The following is a 24,846-nucleotide window of genomic DNA, read 5'->3' on the forward strand; positions in this document are numbered from 1 at the left end:
CTAAACTTTAAAATAAACCAAAGATTTAAATCTCATTAAATAATTAGACAACTTAAGTTAAGACAAACTTCTTCATTGTTTAAAGAATAAATTAAAAAACAAGATACTATGAATTGGAAACATGTATAGATTAATAAATATCTTTTAAAATGTAAATATTAAAAATACCATTTAGGAATATTGAACCAGCTGAGAAAATCTAAAAAAAAACGATTTCTCTTGATGATCCTGATAATAAAGTCTTTAATTTGTCTAATTATGTTTTACATAACATAGAAAAATGTGTACTGACTCATGATGACTTAAAACCTGTCTTTACACTGAGAAGGGGTTATTTTAATAAAGAAATAGAGCCAACAGTGATAATTTCAACGGCGTAATAACTCAAGCACATGGTACTGATTTAACATAATTTTAAAACTACAGTTTTTTGAAGTAAAACTGTAAATACAAGTAATGATGAATTAATATAATACATATTTCTCAAGCACAGTAGACATCAAATTGTATTTTTTAAAGAAAGAATTAATATTATACAACTCTTATCTTCTCAAGCATGGCAGAGGTCAAACTGTTTTGGTTTCAAGGCAGAATTAATATAATAACATTTTCTTTTCATGCACAGTAGTTGTCAAATTATTTGTGTGTTCAATCAGCTTGGACATTTAGATAATTAAAACAATATTTCATCATAGTTAAATCTTTACAAAAAGTTTATTAGATGACAAAAGTAAACAATGGTAAAGTAGAGAAGCAGAACTATTGTAACCCTTGATCCTACGAAATGCTGATAAAGAAACATGCAGACTTGTCAAACATCAATCTGAATGAAATTCAACAAAAACCAGCTAAGACACTTCAAGAGGAATGTACATTATTTGTTTAGTGACGGATCAGAAACTGTAATATAATTCTTACAATAACAAGAACTTTCTAATCAATCAATGTCTATCTTACCCTAATTTCTTCGTTTAGTCGCTTTTTAGCTTGATCTCGTATCTTTTTGTTTTCTTTCTCCATGAGCCGTAAAACCCTTCTGTTTGGAGCTTCTCTGATGTCATATTTGTCAAGCCACATGAAAGACTTTGCTGTGCAGAAACTCTGCCAGTAAGCATAGAACAGATGCACCACCTGGTAATAAAAATATATATTAAATAGCTTAGAATTCCGTCAAACAACAAATACACATTATAATAATTTGTAAACTTAATGCAACAAGAGAAAGGTCTAATATACTGTCAATTCTATACCATCAAACTGTGGACATTAATTTGCTAAAGTTTGTTTCAAAACATTATTCTAATAACTATGAAAACATGATCACAATGATTTTTCTTTATTATTATATCATTCTTATTTGTTATTAATTATTTTAGAAATTTCATGATCTATTAGGCCTAGAAAAAAGGAAAAGCCTAATTTCCAGTTATCTGACTGACCCTACGTAAAAATGGCCGACCGTTAAGTTTTCAACTTTTCCCTCAAAACAAAATTCATCTCCAGACTGACCCTATATAAAAATGGACGACTGTTAAGTTTTTTCAACTTTTCCCTCAAAACAAAATTCATCTCCAGACTGACCCTACGTAAAAATGGCCGACCGTTAAGTTTTCAACTTTTCCCTCAAAACAAAATTCATCTCTAGACTGACCCTACGTAAAAATGGCCGACCGTTAAGTTTTTCAACTTTTCCCTCAAAACAAAGTTCATCTCCAGACTGACCCTACGTAAAAATGGCCGACCGTTAAGTTTTTCAACTTTTCCCTCAAAACAAAGTTCATCTCCAGACTGACCCTACGTAAAAATGGACGACCATTAAGTTTTTCAACTTTTCCCTCAAAACAAAATTCATCTCCAGACTGACCCTACGTAAAAATGGCTGACCGTTAAGTTTTTCAACTTTTCCCTCAAAACAAAGTTCATCTCCAGACCGACCCTACGTAAAAATGCTCTTCGATTAATTTTTATATTTTCACTAAATTATTGCACCAATCTGCTACCATATTGTATAAGGTGAAGGTCATAAGAAGGTGAAGGTCATAAGAAACCACGTCTCTTATTTGTTGTGGTGTGTTAACTCTCACAGCAAATTATAGCTTAGCTTAGCTTCCATTTAGGTAACGTCATACATATTGTCATGGCAGCTAGACTATTGGTTGTTGCCTTTAATAAATGGCCACAGTTCGCTATAAAAGACAGTATCATAGTTTACTGGAACAGTCAAAAACATATTCAAGTCATATCATCCTAAACTAGATTCAAATGATTATTAGCAAACATGTTGATCTGGACGAAGTTTCAAAAGACATTAGGAAAGACCAGTTAGTAGAAACATCCGATGTCAAATCAACTGAATTTCACTGTAGGCCTAAACCAAAATGCCAGTACAGCAAAAGATATTGTGACGAAATCCAATTGGCCCAATAATCCACCTACTTACCCTATTTTCAAAAATGAAAAAAAGAAATGCCTACCTACCTACATACTCTATTTTTTTCAGCATGTAATAGGAAACAAAGCATTTTTTTCTAGGCCTTAAGTTCCTGTTTCATAATTTACTAAGTTTCTAACTTATTTACAGAGTAAAATCTACTTTCCTGAAGTCATCTCTCAGTTGAAGGCTTTAGTTTGACAATTCAGAGATGTATTGTACATTCTTTAATCTTACTGTTTCTGTATACCTCAATTTAAGAAAATATTTCAAATGTAATTCAAATTTTTTTTTTATAATGATCTATTTCTGGGAAAAAAAAATTGATATACTCTTAAACACAGAATCAAAACTGATTTTTCCCACTATTGTTTCAAAAAAAAAAGGTGTACAGATCTATTTTATAGTAACAAAGAGCATGGGTGGGATTTGGGATAAAAAATGTGTGGGGAACTGCTCACTTTTAATCCCTCCATTATAGTACCTGTGATGAAAGGCTTAGGTGGCTTAATGCCTTTATAATTAAGAGTAATTTATTATTAGTTACAGCTACCATTATCGGGGCTAGTATTTTAGTGTTAGCTTCGCCTATATAATTGTGTTATGGAAACTAGTTGGCTATAGCTAATAATAAAGATTTTACCTTTCATTTTGCCAAAAAATATTGGGTTTTACATTTTTTACTCTTAATATATTAGCACAATGTGTCTGGAAAGAAATTATGCCTCTATTATTATTGTTACCATAAAAAATAATATTGCTCAGTTGTATTGCTTTTATCTGTTTTGGTTATTAAAATATCTTTATGTTTAGGTTGTTTCGAAATAATACCGTTTATTTCTTTTAAAAATGATTAGAAAGAACCATAATCGAAAAAAAATATTAACACAAACTTACTTCTTCATACGAACTTTCAGAGTCCCCAAAACTTGGTATCTCAGCGTCTTCCATAAACATTTTTTCTGTAGCAGCAATTCTGTCAAACAGGTCCCGATAGACAGTGTAGAACCCCTGAAAAATAAGAAATTATCAAACAAGCTCTACATGTACACAATAACTAAAGACGCAACTACAATGAAAATTCTGGGTTATAATGCTTTTCGTATATAAAATAAATTTTGATAAAATTTGTCATGTTCAGAAATCACCAAGAAATTCTGTTACTTTAACCAACTAAAGGTTATTACTAAAACTTTTTACCATTATAACTACTGTTTTGTCAATTTCTTTGGTGGCATGAAATATGAAGTACTGAGGGTAAAAACCCCAGTTTCATTACAGTATTTCAGTTCAATTTTTACATGAACTAGTATCTTTAACAGTCTGCTAAGGTTCTAAAATTTAACTTAGTTACTTACTCAACATTAACAGAGGTTCTAATATTTAACTCAGTTACTTACTCAACATTAACAGAGGTTCTAATATTTAACTCAGTTACTTACTCAACATTAACAGAGGTTCTAATATTTAACTCAGTAACTTACTCAACACTAACAGAGGTTCTAATATTTAACTTAGTTACTTACTCAACAATAACAGAGGTTCTAATATTTAACTCAGTAACTTACTCAACACTAACAGAGGTTCTAATATTTAACTCAGTTACTTACTCAACACAACAGAGGATCTAATATTTAACTTAGTTACTTACTCAACACTAACAGAGGTTCTAATATTTAACTCAGTTACTTACTCAACACTAACAGAGGTTCTAATATTTAACTCAATAACTTACTCAACACTAACAGAGGTTCTAATATTTAACTCAGTAACTTACTCAACACTAACAGAGGTTCTAATATTTAACTCAGTTACTTACTCAACACTAACAGAGGTTCTAATATTTAACTGAGTTACTTACTCAACACTAACAGAGGTTCTAATATTTAACTGAGTAACTTACTCAATACTAACAGAGGTTCTAATATTTAACTTAGTTACTTACTCAACACTAACAGAGGTTCTAATATTTAACTCAGTAACTTACTCAACATTAACAGAGGTTCTAATATTTAACTGAGTAACTTACTCAATACTAACAGAGGTTCTAATATTTAACTCAGTAACTTACTCAACACTAACAGAAGTTCTAATATTTAACTCAGTTACTCAACATTAACAGAGGTTCTAATATTTAACTCAGTTACTTACTCAACACTAACAGAGGTTCTAATATTTAACTGAGTAAGTTACTCAATCCTAAACACTAAGCCATACACAACACAGAATGAAATGATACTTAAGAGACCATTAACAAGAGTTCCTGAAATAAAGTGTTGGAAACTTTTATTTTGTCTAGTGATGCTGTGAACATGTTCTGTTTATTTCATCTGCAAACCACTTCACTTACTAAAAACCAAAATATTATGAAGTTGGCTTAGATTATAAAAGTATAGGACTGTTAGAAGTTTATAATGTTGAATGTCTTCAAACACAATTAATAAAGCTCCCTCTCATTAAATCTAGGCAATTATAACAATAATAACATAACATAATGTTGAATGTCTTCAAACACAATTAATAAAATCATTAAATCTGGGCAATTATAACAATAATAACATAACATAATGTTGAATGTCTTCAAACACAATTAATAAAGCTCCCTCTCATTAAATCTAGGCAATTATAACAATAATAACATAACATAATGTTGAGAGACAACAAGGAACCTATTGGTCCATCTAGGCTGTCCCATCCTCTAAACTACAACTATTAACTAAAAAAAAAACTCAAAGCCAGCCCTTAGCATTCATATAGTTATCAAGTTTTTTCTTGAACACTAAAATTTACTGCCCCCACAACATCTGAAGGCAACCCATTCCAAACACCAACCACCCTGTTAGAAAAATAAAAGTCTTAGATGAAGATGACTCCTACCTTGCCAAAATTTATATGTGTCCCCTAGTTCTACTATTTTTCACTGTTAAATATGAAAACAGATGATGCATCATCACTATCAATTCCATTTACAATCTTAAACACATCAATCAGATCCCCTCTAACTCTTCTTTTTTCAAGAGAAAACAATTTGAGAGATTTCGACCTCTAATTCTATGACGACCCCTCCATCCCAGGCACCATTCTAGTAACCCTCCTCTGAACCCTTTCTAACAATTCAATGTCCTCCCTAAGGTAAGGAGCCCAAGACTGAACACAATACTCCAAATGTGGCCTAACCAATGACCTATACAATGAAATTATAATCCCTTCAGACTTGTATTCAACATTTCTGGAGATACAACCTAAGATGCTTGAACGGTTTAAGAGACTCATCAACTATTACACCAAGATTTCTTTCTTTCATGACACTGTTAAGGTTATTTCCATCCAAATTATACTTATATTGCATTTATTATAATTAAAACCCATCTGTCATTTATTTGCCCAACTCACTAAATGATCTAAATCTTTTTGTAAATCAGCAGCATCCTCTTCACAGCTAGCAACACCCTAGACCTTAATATCATCAGCAAATGTAAGTAATTTATTGACCATTCCATCATTCATGTCTTTGATGTAAATCAAAAGAGCAAAGGCTGTAAGACTGAGCCCTGAGGTACCCCACTTGTGACATTAATCCAGTTTGACTGAACTCCATTTGTAACAACCCTCTGCTTTCTTACATCCAGCCACTCTTCTATTCAGTTAGCTAATTTTGTACAAGTCCTTTTATGTGGCACCTTGTCAAATGTTTTCTGAAAATCCCAATACATCAAATTACACCCTTACCTTCATCTACATAAGCTATAACTTTTTCAAAGAATGTCAAAAGATTTGTAAGGCAAGATTTTCCCTTAGTGAAAAACCTTGTTGACTATCCAATAAAATTCTAAACTTTGTTAAATGACTTTGCAAAGCATCTTTTATCGGGTTTTCCAAAACTTTTCCCACTGTTGATGATAGACTAACAGGTTTGTAATTACTGGGACAATTTTTATCACCACCCTTGAAAAGAGGAGTAACATTAGTCAACTTCTAATCCTCTGGTACCGCCCACTATTCAAGGATTTATGGAAAAAAATAGTAGCAAGTGGCTCACATGTCCAATCTTTGATCTCCTTAAAAATCCTTGAATAAATATTATCTGGTCCAGGAGATTTATCATTCTTTAAACTTCCCAATTTTTTCTTAACAAGCTCTCATTTGACCTTGTTTCCATCTATGAACTGTTCAAGATGAGGAATATTGCTTAAATCTTCATGAGTAAAAACAGAAGAAAAAAGCATAACTTAATAACCCAGACATCTCAAGGGTCCTACCCCCATCCTAACAATTTGTTTACCCTTAATGTAGTTAAAAAAATCCTTACTATTAATTTTTACATATTCAGCCAACCTTTTCTCATACATCCTTTTTGATGTCCTAATTTCCTGTTTGACCAACATTCTTGATCTTCTGTAATCTTCTAAATCTCCTGTCATACCAGTCAATTTAAATTTCTTAAATTTACTATGCTTTTCTTTAGTTTTATCCCTTATACCCTTTGTGAGCCAACCTGTTTTTTTACTTTCAACCACCTGTTTCTTTCTATAAGGAATATGTTTATCTTGAATGTTTAAAAATTTTCCACATCTGATCAGTGTTTCTAAATAATTCAGTAACCCAATTCACAACAGATAATTATTGTTGTACTCCTTCAAAATTTGCTTTTTTGAAATGTGTAACCCAAACATCATTATTCCTTATCTCCATACGCAGCAAAACATCGAACATAATACAGCAATCATCAGTTACACCCATGTGTTCTCCAGTTTCCACCTTCCACAACACAATGAACAAGCAAAAAAAACCAAAAACTCAGTAAAGCATTTTATATAACTAAAAGTGAATAAAACAGTTTGAAAATACATTCCTGCTTTCTATAATCAAATGTTAGTTCTAAGAAACTTGTGTATTATGGTAATGAATCCAGGATAATATAAAAACATAATAACTAAGGAGAATTCATTGAAACATGGACTACTAATACTAAGCCTTTAATAAAAAATAAATATTAGCTAACCTTTTCATCATCACCATAACCCATATAACAGGATGCATTGAAATATAAAAATATGTCCACACTGTCGTCCTTGTACTCTCCGAGTCCTGTGATGTAAAATATTCAAGTTTTAGTGAAAAGTCCTTTGTTGGATTTAAGGTTTTACTAGATATTAACCAAAATACTCTTTAGCTCTTTAGTGACATTTCAACACTATCAAGAAGTTACTATGGACTCCTGTGATGTAAAATATTCAAGTTTTAGTGAAAAGTCCTTTGTTGGATTTAAGGTTTTACTAGATATTAACCAAAATACTCTTTAGCTCTTTAGTGACATTTCAACACTATCAAGAAGTTACTATGGATTCCTGATTTAATGGTATGTGACATAATACTTGCAGATAATATAACTGTCATGTAACATTCAAAATACCAAATTTTTTCTATGGTTTAATTACAACTGGACATATATTCCAAACTCTGCAAGCCTACATTGCTTTGATGCTACTACCATTAACTCAACAAAAATATTTACATTATTTTTTATACCTTTATACTACAATTATGAAGTATATGTTCTTTAACATATCAAGATTTAGGCCTAGCAAGAGGTAGCAAACATGCCGCTCATGAGATTTTATTTACACTTGAACAACCAGCCTCTCCACTACTACACTTGTGTTGTAGGTTGAAAGCTAGGAGAAAACTGGTAATTGATAGATGTTTTTATGATGTTGAAAAATGAAACTCAAATATCTCAGCATCAGACACCAAGAGCACTGTATAAGAACAACTGAAGATGTGACATTTGAAGATTTCCCTCGTCATTAATGATGTCTTTCTCGGAAAAAAACCTGAAAATTAATCATTTTTTATTTTTACTTTTGTTACAAAACTATCCTTTGCAGAGTGTTTTAATTTTTTAATAATTCTATCTTCTCATATTTGCATTTAATAACTTGGATATTGGTTTCAGAGTAAGTTTTAAACACTTTATTTTCAATAAAATATATTAAAAACATTATTTCTTACCACCCTTCAGAATGGCTTCTCTATGACGATCATACCAGGCCCTTTCTTGTGGATCAATTAAAACTTCGTAGGCTTGTTGAATCAGCTGAAATTGTTGCGTTGCCTCTTGAAGTCTGTGCAAATTTTTATCTGAAATAATATAATAAACTGTAAGGTGATCAAAGCTTTTCTTTAAAATAATAGGCTAAGCACTCATGAAAAAATTAAAAATATTTTTTTCTCACTTCTTAGTTATACATTTATTATGAAGCTGATTCAAACTGACTCATAACAGGGTCCCAGCCAGAGGGATCATAACTTAACAAATTAGTCGAGCAAATTTACGTATTCTGCCATATCAAAATAAAATGCTTTAGAGCAAATATTATGCTCCCTGAATGCCAAAAAAATATGTCATCAATTGCCTTATTTGCACATCTATATTTTGGAAGAAGTGCACTTGTGATGTAACACAAAATAATGAAAACACTTTTCCGCATTCGACTTATTAGTACTTAGAAGTGACTGTTTTGTTTTTTTAAGTAAAGAATCAGGAAGCTACAAGCTTAGTTGACTTCTTGTGTTGGAATCTTTTGTCAAAAAGCACCGAGGAAAAACACTTTGAAAGATGACCGATTCTTTACATGATTGAACAAATGGATTTTCTTGTCCTACCAATTTGTTGGAATTTATGTTTCTGAAGGAGGACACCACGAACTGATGTTTTACATCTTTAATCTTAAAAAAAAAACCTTTCAAAATGTATATCTATGAGATTACTGAGCAAGATAGATATGTATGGAATTGGTTGAAAAGTTATTTGAATATATAAAAAAGAAAAGAGTGGTGATAAATAAGTAATATTCTAATTAGAAGAACATGATATTAGGTTTCTCATGGGCTTCTTTTGGGACCTTTAACGATTTAGACAGTTTTGTGAATGATAAAATTTCTATATTCTCTGAAATCACTAAGATGATGTTATTTGAAATAATTCTCTTGATCTTGACAGTCTCAGGGAGAACTGAAAAAATAGTAGGGAAGTTTGAAAATGACTTACTTATTGTACAAGAAGAACACCAGTGCTGTGGAAAAAAAATGAGAGAAATTAAGTATTATTTGTCAGTAAAACCCAAAAGTTCTCAGCTGTGGGTAGAAGTGCAACTAGTGTCTTCAGAAGACAACAGAAGACTGAAGAGGATGCACAAAGTTGTTAAAACTAGTTTCTCTGATATCAGACTTGTGTCAGTTTACTGTGGTTTTTCACTAGTTTTAGCAGTTACTATATTTATGTACTATGTAATACTAGTAAGTTTTAGTATTTACTATATTTATGTACTCTGTAATACTAGAAAGTTTTAGCAGTTAAGTATTACAGAGTACATAAATATAGCTTAACTGCTAAAACTTATAAATATAGTACATAAATATAGTAACTGCTAAAACTTACTAGTATTACAGAGTACACTCTGTAATACTAGTAAGTTTTAGCAGTTACTACATTTATGTATTCTGTAATACTAGTAAGTTTTAGCAGTTACTCTTCATTTAAGTATTTTGTAATCATTTAAAGTTTCAGAAAGTTCAAAAACTCAATTTAACACAAAAATACAAAAGTATAATCCAAATGCTTTTGAAAAGTGGACCTTTCTTCATCTGTGGGCTAACTGGGAACCTTTTATTCTGTGATCCTTGTTGGTAAGTTACAGCAAAACCTAACTGAATGGCCCTCCAAGACATATTCTATCCCAGTGAAACACGCCCAACATAACATTTAGAAGTTAAAACTATCAGTAGCTTATCAAGGTTGAATAACAAAGTGGATACAAATACCAAAATGTAACTTCCAAGTACGGACTAGTGAATTCAAGAATGGGAAAAATATGAGACGCGTATAGCATCAAAGGATATTCATTTTACAAAAACGAGTCAATATGGTAATGAAAACCATTTAATTTATATTCCTGTAGCTTTATCTGAAAAAGATACAAATGAAAATATAAATACCAAGTGTTAACAATTAATGGATTACCTTTATCATAATCAATACTTTTCATATCAGGTTGATCTAGTTTTCTCAGCGTACGTAATGTGTGTTTTCAGAGAAACCATTCTTTAACAAACCAAAATGGCAAGTGAACAAAATATTACATAATTTTTGTTTTCTTTCACAATTAATTAGATCAATAACAATTAACTAATTATATTTATCTTAATGAGTTATTTTTTATATATGAATGTCATTTTTGCATCCTAGGCAAATCCAGTAAAATATGTTAAAAGTTCTCAATTTACATTACACAAAACACCAAAGTTAAAGAGTTCTTGGAGGAAAATTTAGTGTAATTTCTTAACAAAAGGAAGCTCATATTTCGGTTTAAAGAACTTTAGCTCAGAAGAAAGATAAATCCATTCATTCATTCACTGTTTTCTACACTTTCATTAGTTAAGGTGATTATGGAATTCTTCAAACATTGTTGTTAGGTTAGATAATTATGGGTCTTTTCCAACATTGTTGTTAGATTAGATAATTATGGGTCTTTTCCAACATTGTTGTTAGATTAGATAATTATGGGTCTTTTCCAACATTGTTTTTAGATTAGATAATTATGGGTCTTTTTCAACATTGTTGTTAGATTAGATAATTATGGGTCTTTTCCAACATTGTTGTTAGATTAGATAATTATGGGACTTTTCCAACATTTTTGTTAAGTTAGATAATTAGGGGTCACTTTCTACATTTCCATTATGGTATCGTCACTAACCTGGGTGCCACTGAAGAGCTAGTAATCGATATGCCTTCTTAAGATCTTCAGAGGATACATCACGCGATACTCCCAGTACTTCATAATAACATCTCATCCTAAAATGGGACAGAATAAATGACCAACATGTTGAAAACATTAAGAATACATGATTACGTATAACATAGTAAAACACTTTGATGGGTCTAACAAATAAACAAAATCTTAATTAAAACAAAAACAAATTAGTAAGCTAAATAAACCTGAAACAGACAATGTAAAATTTCTTAAAATACTTAGTTATAAGATAAAATTCAACTTAGGATGAGGAAAAGACAAATTCACTTTCATTATTTCCTTGAATTTTGAAAAAGAAATTCTTTATTCTCCAAAACATTCCAAAACTAAGTCAAAAATGGGACCTGTATAATGGCTGAATACAGCAGAGTTCATTTAAAAATATAGGCAAACTGCGTTTATGAAACACCTGCGATCCCACTAATTTTATACTGTATGTTTAAATCACCCCAATTTTATTACCCTTTGACCCATGACCTTCAAAAGTTAATCAGGTCTAGAAGTTTGTATGTGTAACCATTTTATAAGTTTGATCAATATCCATCTATCCTGTCTTGAGATATTCTTTCCACATGCTAAAGATGTACAGAAATTGGCAAATCAATAGGCTCCTCAGTGTGGGGCGTAATAAAAACCGTACTGTTGGTATCTTGCTATGGTTGTACACTAATACGTGTGTTATGTAGTCATTTGGCACAAAAAAATTCCATTATTCTAAAATGAAGCTTATACAAAATTATAGGTGATCTTTATTTACATTTCTGCTAATATGGAATTGAACTATAAGAAAAATGGTTAGTTAAGTGTTAAATAACTTAGATACAATCATGAAACTTCCCATTTTGTAGATTAAATCGGTTATCAGTAAATTCACCAACACTTACAAGTTATGTAACATATTTGATGAGAATTAAGCAAAGAAAACTATGATAAATTAATAATCTGTATAATTTTTTTGAGAGAGGATGAATCATTACTTATCCTATTAATCCAAACTCAAGGTGTCACAGGAGAGTTATTGTCAGGAGGTTGTCATTTAACTACACTTTCTATAACTCTCTAACTGACATGACTTTCTTAGCTCTTCTATTCTGTGGCACTTTATCCTAAGCTTTCTAAGTGCCCTAAGTCTACACCCTTTGTATAGCACAGATATCAAGTGTCTTAAAAAAAACAAAAAAACAAGAAAAATATTAGTTAGTCAAGATATACTTTGAGTAAATTCATGTTGGTTTTCATTCATTATACGGATATTTCACTAAAATGATTTTGTTGAGCTTTTTATGATTCAGACCCTCTAAAATATTTCCTTTTACAGAGGTAAGACTAACTGGCCTATAATTTCCAGGGTAACACTTTAAAAATAGGAGTAACATTAACAACTCTCCAATCTTCTAGCCACTGTTTTATTGACCTAGCAAAAATGAAAGATGGATCTGCATATTTAATATTTGACCTTCTTTAAAAATGAGTTGGGTTCTGATGCTTTACCTGTTTTTAAGCTCTACCTTCCACCTACAGGTTAATATACACATGGTTTAGATCAGTTTCAATATTTCCCATAGAATATTGCTAGTATCTCCTCGTACTTGAAAGCTCAGTCATCTCGTACATTTCAATAAAAACCTTGTCATAAGAATTCTTTGATAGCCCATTTTAACATTCTGATGAACTTAGAACTTTTCAAGCAAACTGTAAACTTAGTCTTTCCTATTACAAATAACACATCAAAATATTGTGTACGGCCATGTCCAGAATTATATATACATTGTTAACATTTTTATCAACATATCATTTAATGACAAGGAACCTATTGGTCCATCTAGGCTGTCCCATCCCCGAAACTATATACATGTTTTTATATATATATAAACTCCAACTCAGCCGTTATCATTCAAATACTTATCAAGCCTTCCGTAAACTTCATTAGTTTACTGGTTCCACCACATCTGAAGGCAACCACTTCCAACACTCACAATCCAGTGTCACATTTAATCGTTTTTAGTTTGTATCAGAAATCACTTGTAAGTATTACTAATAATAAAAAAGAATGACCATTTTCATAATTTTTTTTTTCACATTTCATATCAAACAAAATTCACAGACTAACTTTTACTGGAAACGAGCCTTTCTTCTTCATCTAATTCTACTTCATAACCACATTATTTATTACAATCTCATACAGACGATCCTCATTGGTTGTACCATAACTTCAAGTACTTAAAAAAAAAAGAGCTACTAGAATCAGACAAGTTCATTATACTCTCAAATATTCTTAGACTCAGAAGAAAAGAGGTGGATGTGCTTAGTAAACTATTACTAATTCTATTAGTATTATCTGTGTAGCTGTTACATGTTACAATGATTAATGACATTCTAAAATTATGGACAGTTTTTTTATCTTCATTAAATCCTAAGTACTTTTAATTTTACAAATGTTTTACATACGATGATAAATATCTGTTTATATGTCCGGAAAAATTCAGAGCGAACAAAATAACTGAAGGAGATTCTGAATTTCGGAGTCATAGTACTCAACTGTAGTAGTTGTGTCGAACACATAATCAAATTATATAACATTTAAATAATATTACATTATTACATTACATATTACTCACTTGTTGAGGCGTTCAACTTGTAAAATTTCTTCGTTTTTAAAACTAAATAATTCTTGTAGTAAAATAAACGCTAGTGTTCTGACAAAAGGAAAATGTATGAGAAGATGCCTTGAGCAAAGTCGTGGACTTCGGTAAAATAATTAAATAACAACACAATCGCGAAGTACGGTCGTATGGTAATCGTTGAAAATGAACCTCAGTTCAGTTTTAGTTTCTCGAACCTGCGGTACTGAAAACAGTAATACAAAAACAACCCTAAATTCTAACCTGTCCTCTTACAATCATTACAATTTACATTACTTGACATTTGGATCACGTTTCCTTCAACATTAACACAATATTCGAAAAATTGAAACACGTGAAACCACTATCTTCAAACCACATTGATTTTTTTAATACGGATGTTTCTCCATCTATAGGCTAAAACTTGAACCTTTTTTTTATTATTAAAAATTCGACAGCATTCCATTAAATCTAGAAGATAAGTGCACAGGAGGAAAAAAAGTTAAAAAACCAAAAAAAGACTAGATGTCTTGAACAAGTTTCTTGGTGAGAAAATCTATCAGCCTAGTGCACTTGTTTCTTATCCATATCCAGTTTTCAGGTTCGATATCCCTCGGGAAAAAATATATCACTCAGCTAATAACTGAATGTTTTCGAATCCATTAGAAACAGATAATATATATATATATCAAGTAACGCAAAAATTTTTAGAGCTCATGCTGGGTTACCCCACAATGTTACAGTAAATAGCGTCCTACTGAATCCTTTTTCTAGGTAGCTCTAACATTCATGTTTTCTTCACGTTTCCATTATAGTTTAAAATCACTAAAGGAAGGGTGTTTTAACCCGAAACGTTGTGAACATTAAAACGTCTATTTAACATTATCCATTTTTCATCGTATAAGTTTTTTTTTCGTTTTTTCCGATTTTATCATACCACAGCGGTTTATTTAGCTGATTTTCTTCTTGCAAAATTTGAGATTGTGGATCATAATGTATGTACGCCATCGCCATATAAGCACACTATGTTTCACACGAGCTTCATCATCTCACTATAAGTTTCCTTGCAAGATTAGGGTAGTATAAAAATATGTATGTAATTATGGTCAATCCTGTATAAGAAAACAAAACCGGAAACGGAAAAATCTATCTAAGAAAACTTAGACAGCTTCTACTTGAACGCCATAACTAGATCAACTTACAACGTTTCGATAAGGTTTTGTCATCACCTGATGATGACAAAACCTTGTCGAAACGTACATTTGCTGTTATGTTAAACTTATATTAAAGCTTTTCTTCATTACCCATTCAAGCCGTCTCCAACCATTATTAACATATTAAAAGCTTATCAAAGCTTTTATAAAAGTCTAAGGTTAGGTCGTAGGATAACATTATACTGTTACGCCTCCAGTCGTTAGTTAATTTTTCCGTAAATTCTTTCCGACTAAACTTTAGCGACACAAGTCTTTTCTTAAATAAAACTGGTTTATTCTTTCTGAATATAACTTTACCGATACACTTAGTTTCAACAGTCGCTCTATAACAAACGTTTTAACAACGAACGTTAACTTCAACAATACTTTCTGACTGCAGTTCAATTACTCACTACCTACACACATTATCACGTCACGCCGTGAGCATCTTATATATACCAGACCACCCCCAATCTAGCAAATGCTAGAGCACTCCCGAAGGAACAGGATAGTTCTAGAAACGTGGCGTGACACTAGTCACGTGACCTCGCTGACGCAACAATAATCTTGCGTTCCACACGTCCTTCTCTACCACAGATCACATAAATATTATCAAAATAATACATAAATTTACTATTTATAAATGTAACTCTCCCAGTGGCTCAGGTAAGTCTGCAGCTTAGGGCGTTAAAATTCGTGTTTCAACACCAGTAATACGCAAAGCACAGATAGCTAATTGTGTAGATTAGCGCTTAAAAATAAACAAACCAATCTAAAAGGTTTCAAGTTGAATCGGTATAAGAAATAATTTTAAATATTACGCCTGTTGTTATTTTTATACCACTTGCGATAAAAAATGAAGTTACGAAAAGAAACAAGAGCATTTTCACACCAAGAAAAAAGAAACACTCTGTTGCAATATTTCGTGTTAACTACACAAATTCGAAGGCAGCCTTCGGAGACATATTTGTTTATTTTCTAGATAAATAAAGAATATTGTGTCAACACATTTCCTCAGGAAGCTTTTAGTTGATGATGTACAGTCGCCTTCGCAAAAGACCTTTTGAATTCAGTTTGCTTGCGTGCAACAAAATACTATTTTAGTTTTATATTCGCGTTTAACTACAAACAACCATCAACTCTGCAATATGTTATAGTGAAAGAAGGCGTACACCAAGGGGTTCATTGTGTACATGTTATCAAATTAACATAAAAATAAGTTGAATGAATAGACATCATTTGAAAGATCTTGAAGTTAATATATGGGTATATATTTTGTTATGAATGTAAAAGGTTTAGCGTGTACCTGGAAATACTCAACAATTTTCCTAAGAAACTTTATAATCATTTTCTTTTATACCTGCCAGGAGATATATAAACGAAATACATTAGACATGTAACAGAGCACTGCAAGCGAATTTTGGTCAGTATATCACTTATATTAGTATATACAATTGAAAGCATAGCTATTTTCAAAATAAGTCGAGATAACAGGCTAAAGTAATTTAACATGGAAACTATATAACCATAGACAAGAATATGCCTGGTTTACTTTCCTCGAAAATCCATTTATTTGAGGTTGTGTATCATAAAAATTTGTATTAAAATAGTAAATAACTTGACTTTTTTCTTCAAAACCGTATATTATCTGATTTTTATGAATACACTGAAAAAATCTGATTACTGATGTTCCAAAGGTAACACATGTTAGTGGAGTCAAAATAAGGATTTATAACTTGAGAAAATAATGTAGACACTATTTCCAGCCTTGTTTGTTTATTTTTTTAGAGTCCCTAGTTGTAGGCTTGAACATTTTAATCTTTTTATTTTGATTAAACTTGTTTCTGTATTTTTGACGATCTCGACTCTCCCTTTTTAAGTTAACAGTTTTTACTAATCTTGTTCCTCAAGATTTTTTTATGTCCATTTATAGAGAAAAAATTAAGTACATACTTGCATATGCGTTCAGTTGAATGTTACATGTTTTTCAACAGCTTACTGCTGTGTTGGCTTTTTTTTTACACCCAACCACTATTTACTGAATCAGGTGGCTTTGTGCCTGAGGTTTTGTGTAAACACGCGTTTAACAAGCGTCTAGTACAAAAGCATCCCCTCCTAACAACATTGTATCGATTATGTATTTATAACCACCCAAGTAACTCAACTTTTAATGGAAAATAATTAACTTTAAAGTTTCATACAGCCTAGGTTTTGATGCAAAATACCCAGCCAATTTTGCTGTAGGCTCGTGAAACAATAATATGAACAAATAGGCCAATTTCGATTTTGTCTAACACTTATTTTGCTTATTAGCAATGTTTGGATGGTCTTAACTATTGAAAAGGGACGTTTTGAGTGTTGTTTCAAGAATAAGTCTGCTTTTTAAGGTGATTTTTGCAGAAAAGTAATATCACTATTTCTACTAAACACTCGACTTTCTTGCTATATGGTTTGTCGCATGCTCTATCACCATAGTAATACACCCAAGTCACAGGTCACCTAGTGCAGTGGTGTGCAAGCTTCTTTTTTATGGCACCACTTTTCTAAACATGCGTTTTATTGCGATCCCCCTCACCCCATATAACCTATTTGTGCATACACTGTACATGTTAATTGTTGTTACTATATAACTTGATAGTAGTAATATTTGGGCGGTAGTTTTTAAAACCTTTTTTAAATTTGTACTTTCGGATATAATTTATATGCTCCTATAGTTGTAGTTGCGTGCGCCCTTGGGGGGCATCCAACAGAACTACATACCAGGCATAATATGTGAAACATTAGAAAAAGATACAGCAGACCATAATGTGAAATCAGTGAGAATTGTTTTGATATTGTTCAACGCAAAGCTGCACAATTAACTCACTCTACTATGCCCTCAGCAGGGATCGAGCTCCAAATTTTAATGTTTGAAGCACTCAACTTTACCGCAGGGGTAATCTTGCATAGAAACTCTCTAGTTATACATCCAGACTGGGGACATATACTGATTAAATTTAAAAAGTAAAAATATTTGCTAAAATGTGTGGGGAAAGTTAAAAATAAGTCAAAAGACAAGAAACTCGATAATCCAAGCCCTCTCATAAATCAGAATTTCATTATTGAAATAGTAGAAACGCTTCGGAAAAATCTTGTTTCTATCAAGAACTTACGAACATTAATTTAATGAGAACACTAGATTTATTAGAACTTACGAACGTACACATTATAAATTGGTGCTTTTAAATCGAATAATTTAAGTTTGATCTTTTCACGGTAACGAATAATGTACCGAGGGGCAACTTTTCAATAATCGAATAAAAATTATTGTCATAAGAAACTATATCATCATATACTTTAATATTTATTATTAGCGTATATAGGCTGTTATTTAACAGCGTCCGTATACATTTTGAAAACAGTAGTAAAGAAGTGAAACTATTGACTAGGCTTATTGAAATAGTAAGCCTAATTGAAATTGAAGGAAAAAATCAAATAAAGAACATGGAAACCTCCTCTACGAACCTCTAAATTATTACGAGAGTGTAACAGAAGAGGCTGGAATGGTTACAGAAAATGTTAACTTACAATTCAGGTAAGATTAATTAGGCCTAACATTTGCTCTGTTCTAACTTCCTTTGTTACGTTGTTAACTAAACACATGACGTTTCTACAACGTTGGTAAAATTGATAACTTCATGCATTAATGTTATGACAACTTTGTGGTACTGTTAGACGTTAATGGAGAATATACATATAATTTAATGGATTTTACTAATGCACAACTATTCAACAACGTTTTAAAAACGTCATGTGTTAACTGGGATTATGTAATTAATTATACTTGTTTAAGTTAAACGACATTAATATTACTATTAGGCCTATTATATTTTGAACACAACATTCTTTAGTCAGTCTCCTAGAGTTTTTCAAGAAACAAATGTATAAAGTTATTTCCACCACCCTACCTCACCCCATAACTGCTGTTGTAACAAATGCCTTATATAAATAGTGTTTAAACCGTGTTACATAGAAAACAGGCGTGGGCTACTTTTACTGTTTTTGTTGTGTCCCAGCCAGCCTGAAGAACTCTGTGTTTAACGAAAGGCGGATATGGCGGAAATAATGTCGTACAAATACTATTTTACACTCTTCTTGAAAACCCTTAAGGAACTGTGTAAAGAACTTAGTGTTTAAAATATAACAAGCCTATTACTAATGTCTTATGACAAACATAAATAATTCTAATTAGGCTAACAACGTGGGTCATATCGAGGAATATTGATGTTGCTAAAGGAGTAATCTGTTATCACACCAATTTATGATAAGGTGAAAAGCATAAATCATGAAATGTCTTACATTCATAGGCTATTTGTGTTCTATATTTATATATATATAGTCAATAGTACCCTAGTCATAAACTAATTGGATTCGTTATTTATTTAACTATTTTTTACTAGTTTATAATTTATCTATTTTTAATTATTTGTTTTGTATTAGTTAATACTTATTCCATTGTATTTACGATTTCATTAGTGCAATGGATTCATTCGTTGGAAATTGTAGTTTAATCAAACTCTTTAACATTATGGAAATAAAGACATGTTTAACAAACAAATGTGTCGAGATGTAGACACTATTATCAGTGCTCTAGAACAAATGCAAAAAGTGGATGAAAACTAAAATGTAGAATGTATTTTAAAGAATACATACAATATATAAACTACTGTATATTTTGTATGTGTTATTTTTTTATGGACAGATGTGTGCTTTTCTATTCATCTTACATTATACATTTCATTCTGTATATGGTCATATATTTTATGAATTGTTGTATTAACAACGTTTCTATGATTGAAAGTAGAATAAATAAAAGTAATTTTATTCATCTCTGTTCACTTCTACCGAGGAGGCGCTGTCGTTCTTTACTGAATGACGTCATGCCAGCTGTTCTTTTGGCTTCACAAGTCTGGTATTGTGAAGCGGAAATCTTGTGACGTCAACCGTACTGAATTGCACTTATAGTTAAAGTTTGTTTATTTATCTACAAAGTTATACGAGGGATATCTGCGTTAGCCGTCCCTAATTCTGAAGTGACAAACCAGAGAGAGAAGACAACTAGTTAACGCTACCCATCGCCATTTTTGGGGTTACTCTTGTGAAACGAAATAGTGGGATTTGACCACCACTGTGCACACAGCCTCATATTGCGGAGCGCGATTATTATTATTTTTTTTGAGAGGTGGGGGGGGGGGGTATCGGCAAGTTCCGGCAAGATAATCACTGGGCCTCGCCTGTCCGTCATAGTTGAAAATTATGCTTGCTTTCCGTTGTGTAACAATATTAGGCCTAGCTTGTTTGTACGATACTTGTATTTTTATTTTTTAGAAATAAAGATTAGTATTCGTTAAAACATTTCTACTAAACAAGATACAGCTTAAGCCAACATTTATTAAATAATAAATGAAAATAAATTGATTAAATACAGCGTCCCCATCTTAGATTTAGTTTTTTTAAACTTGAGGTTTAACTTCCGTTGTTAGCTATAGTGTCAAGTGTTTGAACACTCCAAACTACGAAGTTAGAGTTAATCGCCTCTATTTAACCCCATTATAGGAAAAGCGTTTACCGTAAGAATCTAGTGACAGATTTTTTTACCATTATTCTAACAATATTACTATTAAAAGCGTCATTAGTGGACTGTTTATTGAGGTTGTGCATATTGTCGATAAGTTTGCCGAAAGTTTCGATATTAGTTAAAGCGGTAATGAAAGAAGGGTTAAGAAGCTAAGTGGCTAAACCAGTAGCATATATTGGAAATGTTCTCTCACGAACAATGTATCAAAATATTTCTTATATAGGTAATTATATGTTGTTATTGTTAAAGAAAAGAGAACACCACAAAGTCTTGTCAAGGTGCTAACTTTTATTTGATTAATAATCTCCTCCCATAAATACCACAAACAAAAGTTTTTCCGATATTTTCCGCTAGATGGACAAGGTGTGTACCTTACACTGACATAAATTACAGAATGGATAGGCACGTGACTCAGAATTTTACTAGCATAATGATTAGTATAAATAACATATTAAAGAGGGATGATAACTGTTCTTTTAATGTCTCCATTCTCAAGGAATGAAGTTGTGATGCAAAACGTGGTTGAATTAGAAGCTTGTTATCATAATTTTTAGTTCAAGGTCTAATCTTTTCTAGAGTTTTGGATTGTTCACATCTTGCTTTCCGTAATTTGTCGTAATTAAATTTGGATAAAGTGTCACGTGTAGATCCCAATTGGACGACGGGAAAAAAGATGGAAAGTAGCTTTAAAAACTTATAGAAAATCATAGAACCACAACATACGTCATACTATCATTCATTTTGCATTGCTGTAACAGCTTTGGATCCGGTGTTCCATGAATGAAATATATTTTAAACAAACTTCTCCCTAAGCATTAAGTAAAAGTTATATATTGAAATCCATTACTGACACAAGAAATAACACATTTCAGCAACTGCTAATTTTCTTAACAAAATAAAATGTATGTTATTTCAGCAGCAACAGTTAATTAGCATAAAGACAGACCTTATTTTAAACTTAATAGGTTGTTAACTGTTTCAGTTCTGAATAAAATAGGCTTAATATCACACTTCTTGTCAAACATAATAATAGACATATCAAAATTTCCTCACTAAACTAAAGCCAGTTTTTATATCAATATTGTGAAGAAATCACTTAGAAAAGTAGCACACATTTAGATCTGATTTATCTTTCCAACCATTTGTGTTATAGTTGATTCAATAATAAACAAGGAAGAATAAACACAATCTTAGTTAACAGTAAGCAGAAATATCAATAGTCAGTTTTATTTTACCATTTTAAACGAAACCTAATATTTCAGTACATTCTAGTTTACAATTTCAGTTAGTTCGCGATGATGATAACCAACCTAATGGAATAAAACTAAACACTCGATTGACAGTTGAGAAATAACTTCAATAATATTATGCAATAAAGCAGCGGTTCCCAAGTCCAGCGGCCACCTTATGGACCGTTTGTTGTAGATGGGGCTTGTCTTGTTTATCTCTAACCTTCTTAAGTAACTTTGAAGTAATTAAGAAGGAAACAACACTTTTCACACTCGTATATGTAAGAAAAAACAGATTTTACGAAAACCGAATCTTTAACAAGATATGTTTTCCGATAGTTATTTCTGTTGACCGGTCTGGTTGAGAATCACTGCAGTAAATCCTCAACCAGACCGGTCAGCAGAACACAACATAATAAAGTTTCATTCGTTCTCAACCAGACCGGTCAGCAGAACACAACATAATAAAGTTAGTCATTTGTTCTCAACCAGACCGGTCAGCAGAACACAACATAATAAAAACAAATGAGCTAACTTTATTATGTTGTGTTCTGCTGACCAGTCTGGTTGAGAACGAATGAAACTTTATTATGTTGTTTTATGCTGACGAATTTGTTAAGAACCACTGCAGTAAATTTATTATGTTGTGTTATGCTGACTAATTTGTTAAGAACAACAGTAGTAAATATATTGTGTTGTGTTTTGCTGACCAGTCTGGTTGAGAACCACTGCACTAAATTTATTGTCATCTCAAATTATTTAAAATTTCATCAGCCTGTCATCTGCTCGCTCCAAATTGTGGTCTTCTAGATACTTGCATACGATTGTCGCCATCACAGTTCTTAAAAGAGGAATAGATACAACACGAATAAACTCTAACTAGTCACGATCATTTTATACATCACACAGAGAGCAAACAATACCTATAAGAATCACAGCAAGACAGAAAGATATTGCTTTAAGAATGTGTGAAAACGAGACAATTAACTTTGAGAGTGACTAGTTTATAAAAATAGCAGGTTCAGAACTGATATTACATTATCGTGAGATTACGTGCAATCACGTAGGCAGGGTTCGACCGAACCTCCTGTTATTGTAATGTAAAAAAAAATATGCTTATACAGTTATAGCACAGCTGCTTGTGGTATTTGACGTTTTCTACATAGTCTACATTCTTCTGATGAAGTATTAGCATTTTTTTGGCTTGAAATAGTCGCATGCCCCCACACCCCCCGTAACGTTAGCATGCGTTTCTTGCTGATTGTGCTTCGCACTATATATATTGGCTTTTGATCTCACAAATTAGAAATCCCGCGTTCAAACATTCCGCGTACGGACATGACGAGTCGTGTTTCTTTTCCGCAGAAAGTTACCTCGTACAGAGGTTCTGGCCTTCTGTTATAAAGTGCAAGCTGTTGTATATCTGCAATCTTCATAAACGTTTATAGTGGTATTAACTGCAGCGGTTGGCGTTTAGTCTCAGTTATTATGTTATATGCAAGCAGTGATTCCGAAGACGTCACCATAGAAAGGCGATAAAATTCTACAAAACACCATAAAAACTGTGCACTCTTTAACCAAATGTCACGTGACAATAGTAAATTCTCAAGACGGTCTATGCCTTCTTTTCAGTAGGAGGCATAAACTGACCTACGAAATGGTTATAAAAATATTTACAGTTGAAGTATCTATTAATATAATCTATATTTTACGTCATCATAAATCATATATGTTTTCCACCTTCTTTTTTTATAGATTGCTACATCATTTTTATCGTACATAAATCCAAGAGCTTTTACGTTGGTTTTATAACTACATCACACTTAGCATATGCAAATAATGGTTAGACGACAATTATACTCTCGAAACAGCTGCATTTTTAGTGCAGGTCATTATTCTGATATTCCAAACGAACACATAATTGTTTCTATAATTTGTGGAACGGTAGTCGTGGTGTCTGTTATCATTGTAATAAAGTTAGCCCTTGACGTCAGCATGTTGAGCCATCTAGTGGTCAAATACTACATTACAACTTACATTTAATTTGCATTAAATTGTATGAAAAGTTTTATTGACAAAAAATACAATATAAAACTACTGGATATTTTAAGTAAATGTGAAATTTCTAAAACACATTCAATTTTCAAATGCTAAAGAAGTCGGTTTCTTTGAGTGAATTGTCCAATCATCACTGACACAAACACTGAAGGATGATCCACTGCTAAACCCTTTTTAATCCAAACAAATTGTAATGTGGATATTAAGAAAAGAAATTAGTTAATTTTCTGAATTATTACCATTTTTTGCCATGTGAATAAGTACTAATTTCCAGTACGAGACTATTTTAGCGGAACTAGGCTTGTTTGAGAAAACAAATCAAGTGACATAAACTGCGCAGTGAAAATGTAAGTCAGGATTCTAAGTCCACAGCTTGTAATAATTGAATGGCTGTTTAGGACTAAACACGAACAATCCCGTGTACACTATAGCAGAATTCAAGCTTATGTGAATCGAACAGGTTCGTGTGGCTTTTTAAAATGCTTTACGAACTTAAATGCTGCACTTTAAGTAACACTGTCGTTTCAAACATCATTTTTTTGTACAATGACAGAAACAAAACCAAAACATTATTAAGAGTAACACTACTTTGTACGTTATATTTAAAAAGCAAGTACACATTAAAAACAATAAACATAAAAAAGGAATGAAATTAAAACGATATATTTGTACGTTTGAGCAATCAATGAGATAAATCATATAAAGTGAGACCTTTTACACACAAAAATGGTACTTGTTTACATGGGCGTCCACAGACGGGGGGGGGGGCACTACCCCTCCCGAAAAATGACAAATAATTCTTTCTTTATTCATTCAGCATATATATATATATATGGATTTTTTCATTTACTTCCCAATTTTTACACTATTTTGCCCTTCCCCTG

General features: G+C 31.8%; 1 protein-coding gene across 1 annotated transcript in view; it reads right to left on the bottom strand.

The window, feature by feature from the left end:
- Positions 1 to 14,275, bottom strand: part of LOC106466734 (dnaJ homolog subfamily C member 21-like) — a 34,304-nt gene extending 20,029 nt beyond the window's left edge. Inside the window, exons 1-6 of the mRNA XM_013927037.2 lie at positions 13,863 to 14,275; positions 11,188 to 11,285; positions 8,444 to 8,572; positions 7,434 to 7,519; positions 3,329 to 3,442; positions 958 to 1,131 (exon numbers count right to left, since the gene is read on the bottom strand). Coding sequence (XP_013782491.1) covers positions 958 to 1,131; positions 3,329 to 3,442; positions 7,434 to 7,519; positions 8,444 to 8,572; positions 11,188 to 11,284 — 600 coding nt within the window. The 5' untranslated portion in view covers position 11,285; positions 13,863 to 14,275. The remainder of the gene's footprint in view (positions 1 to 957; positions 1,132 to 3,328; positions 3,443 to 7,433; positions 7,520 to 8,443; positions 8,573 to 11,187; positions 11,286 to 13,862) is intronic.
- Positions 14,276 to 24,846: the final 10,571 nt, after the last annotated feature.

This window comes from Limulus polyphemus, unplaced genomic scaffold (genome assembly GCF_000517525.1).
Source record: "Limulus polyphemus unplaced genomic scaffold, Limulus_polyphemus-2.1.2 Scaffold2364, whole genome shotgun sequence".
NCBI classification, from domain to species: Eukaryota; Metazoa; Arthropoda; class Merostomata; order Xiphosura; family Limulidae; genus Limulus; species Limulus polyphemus.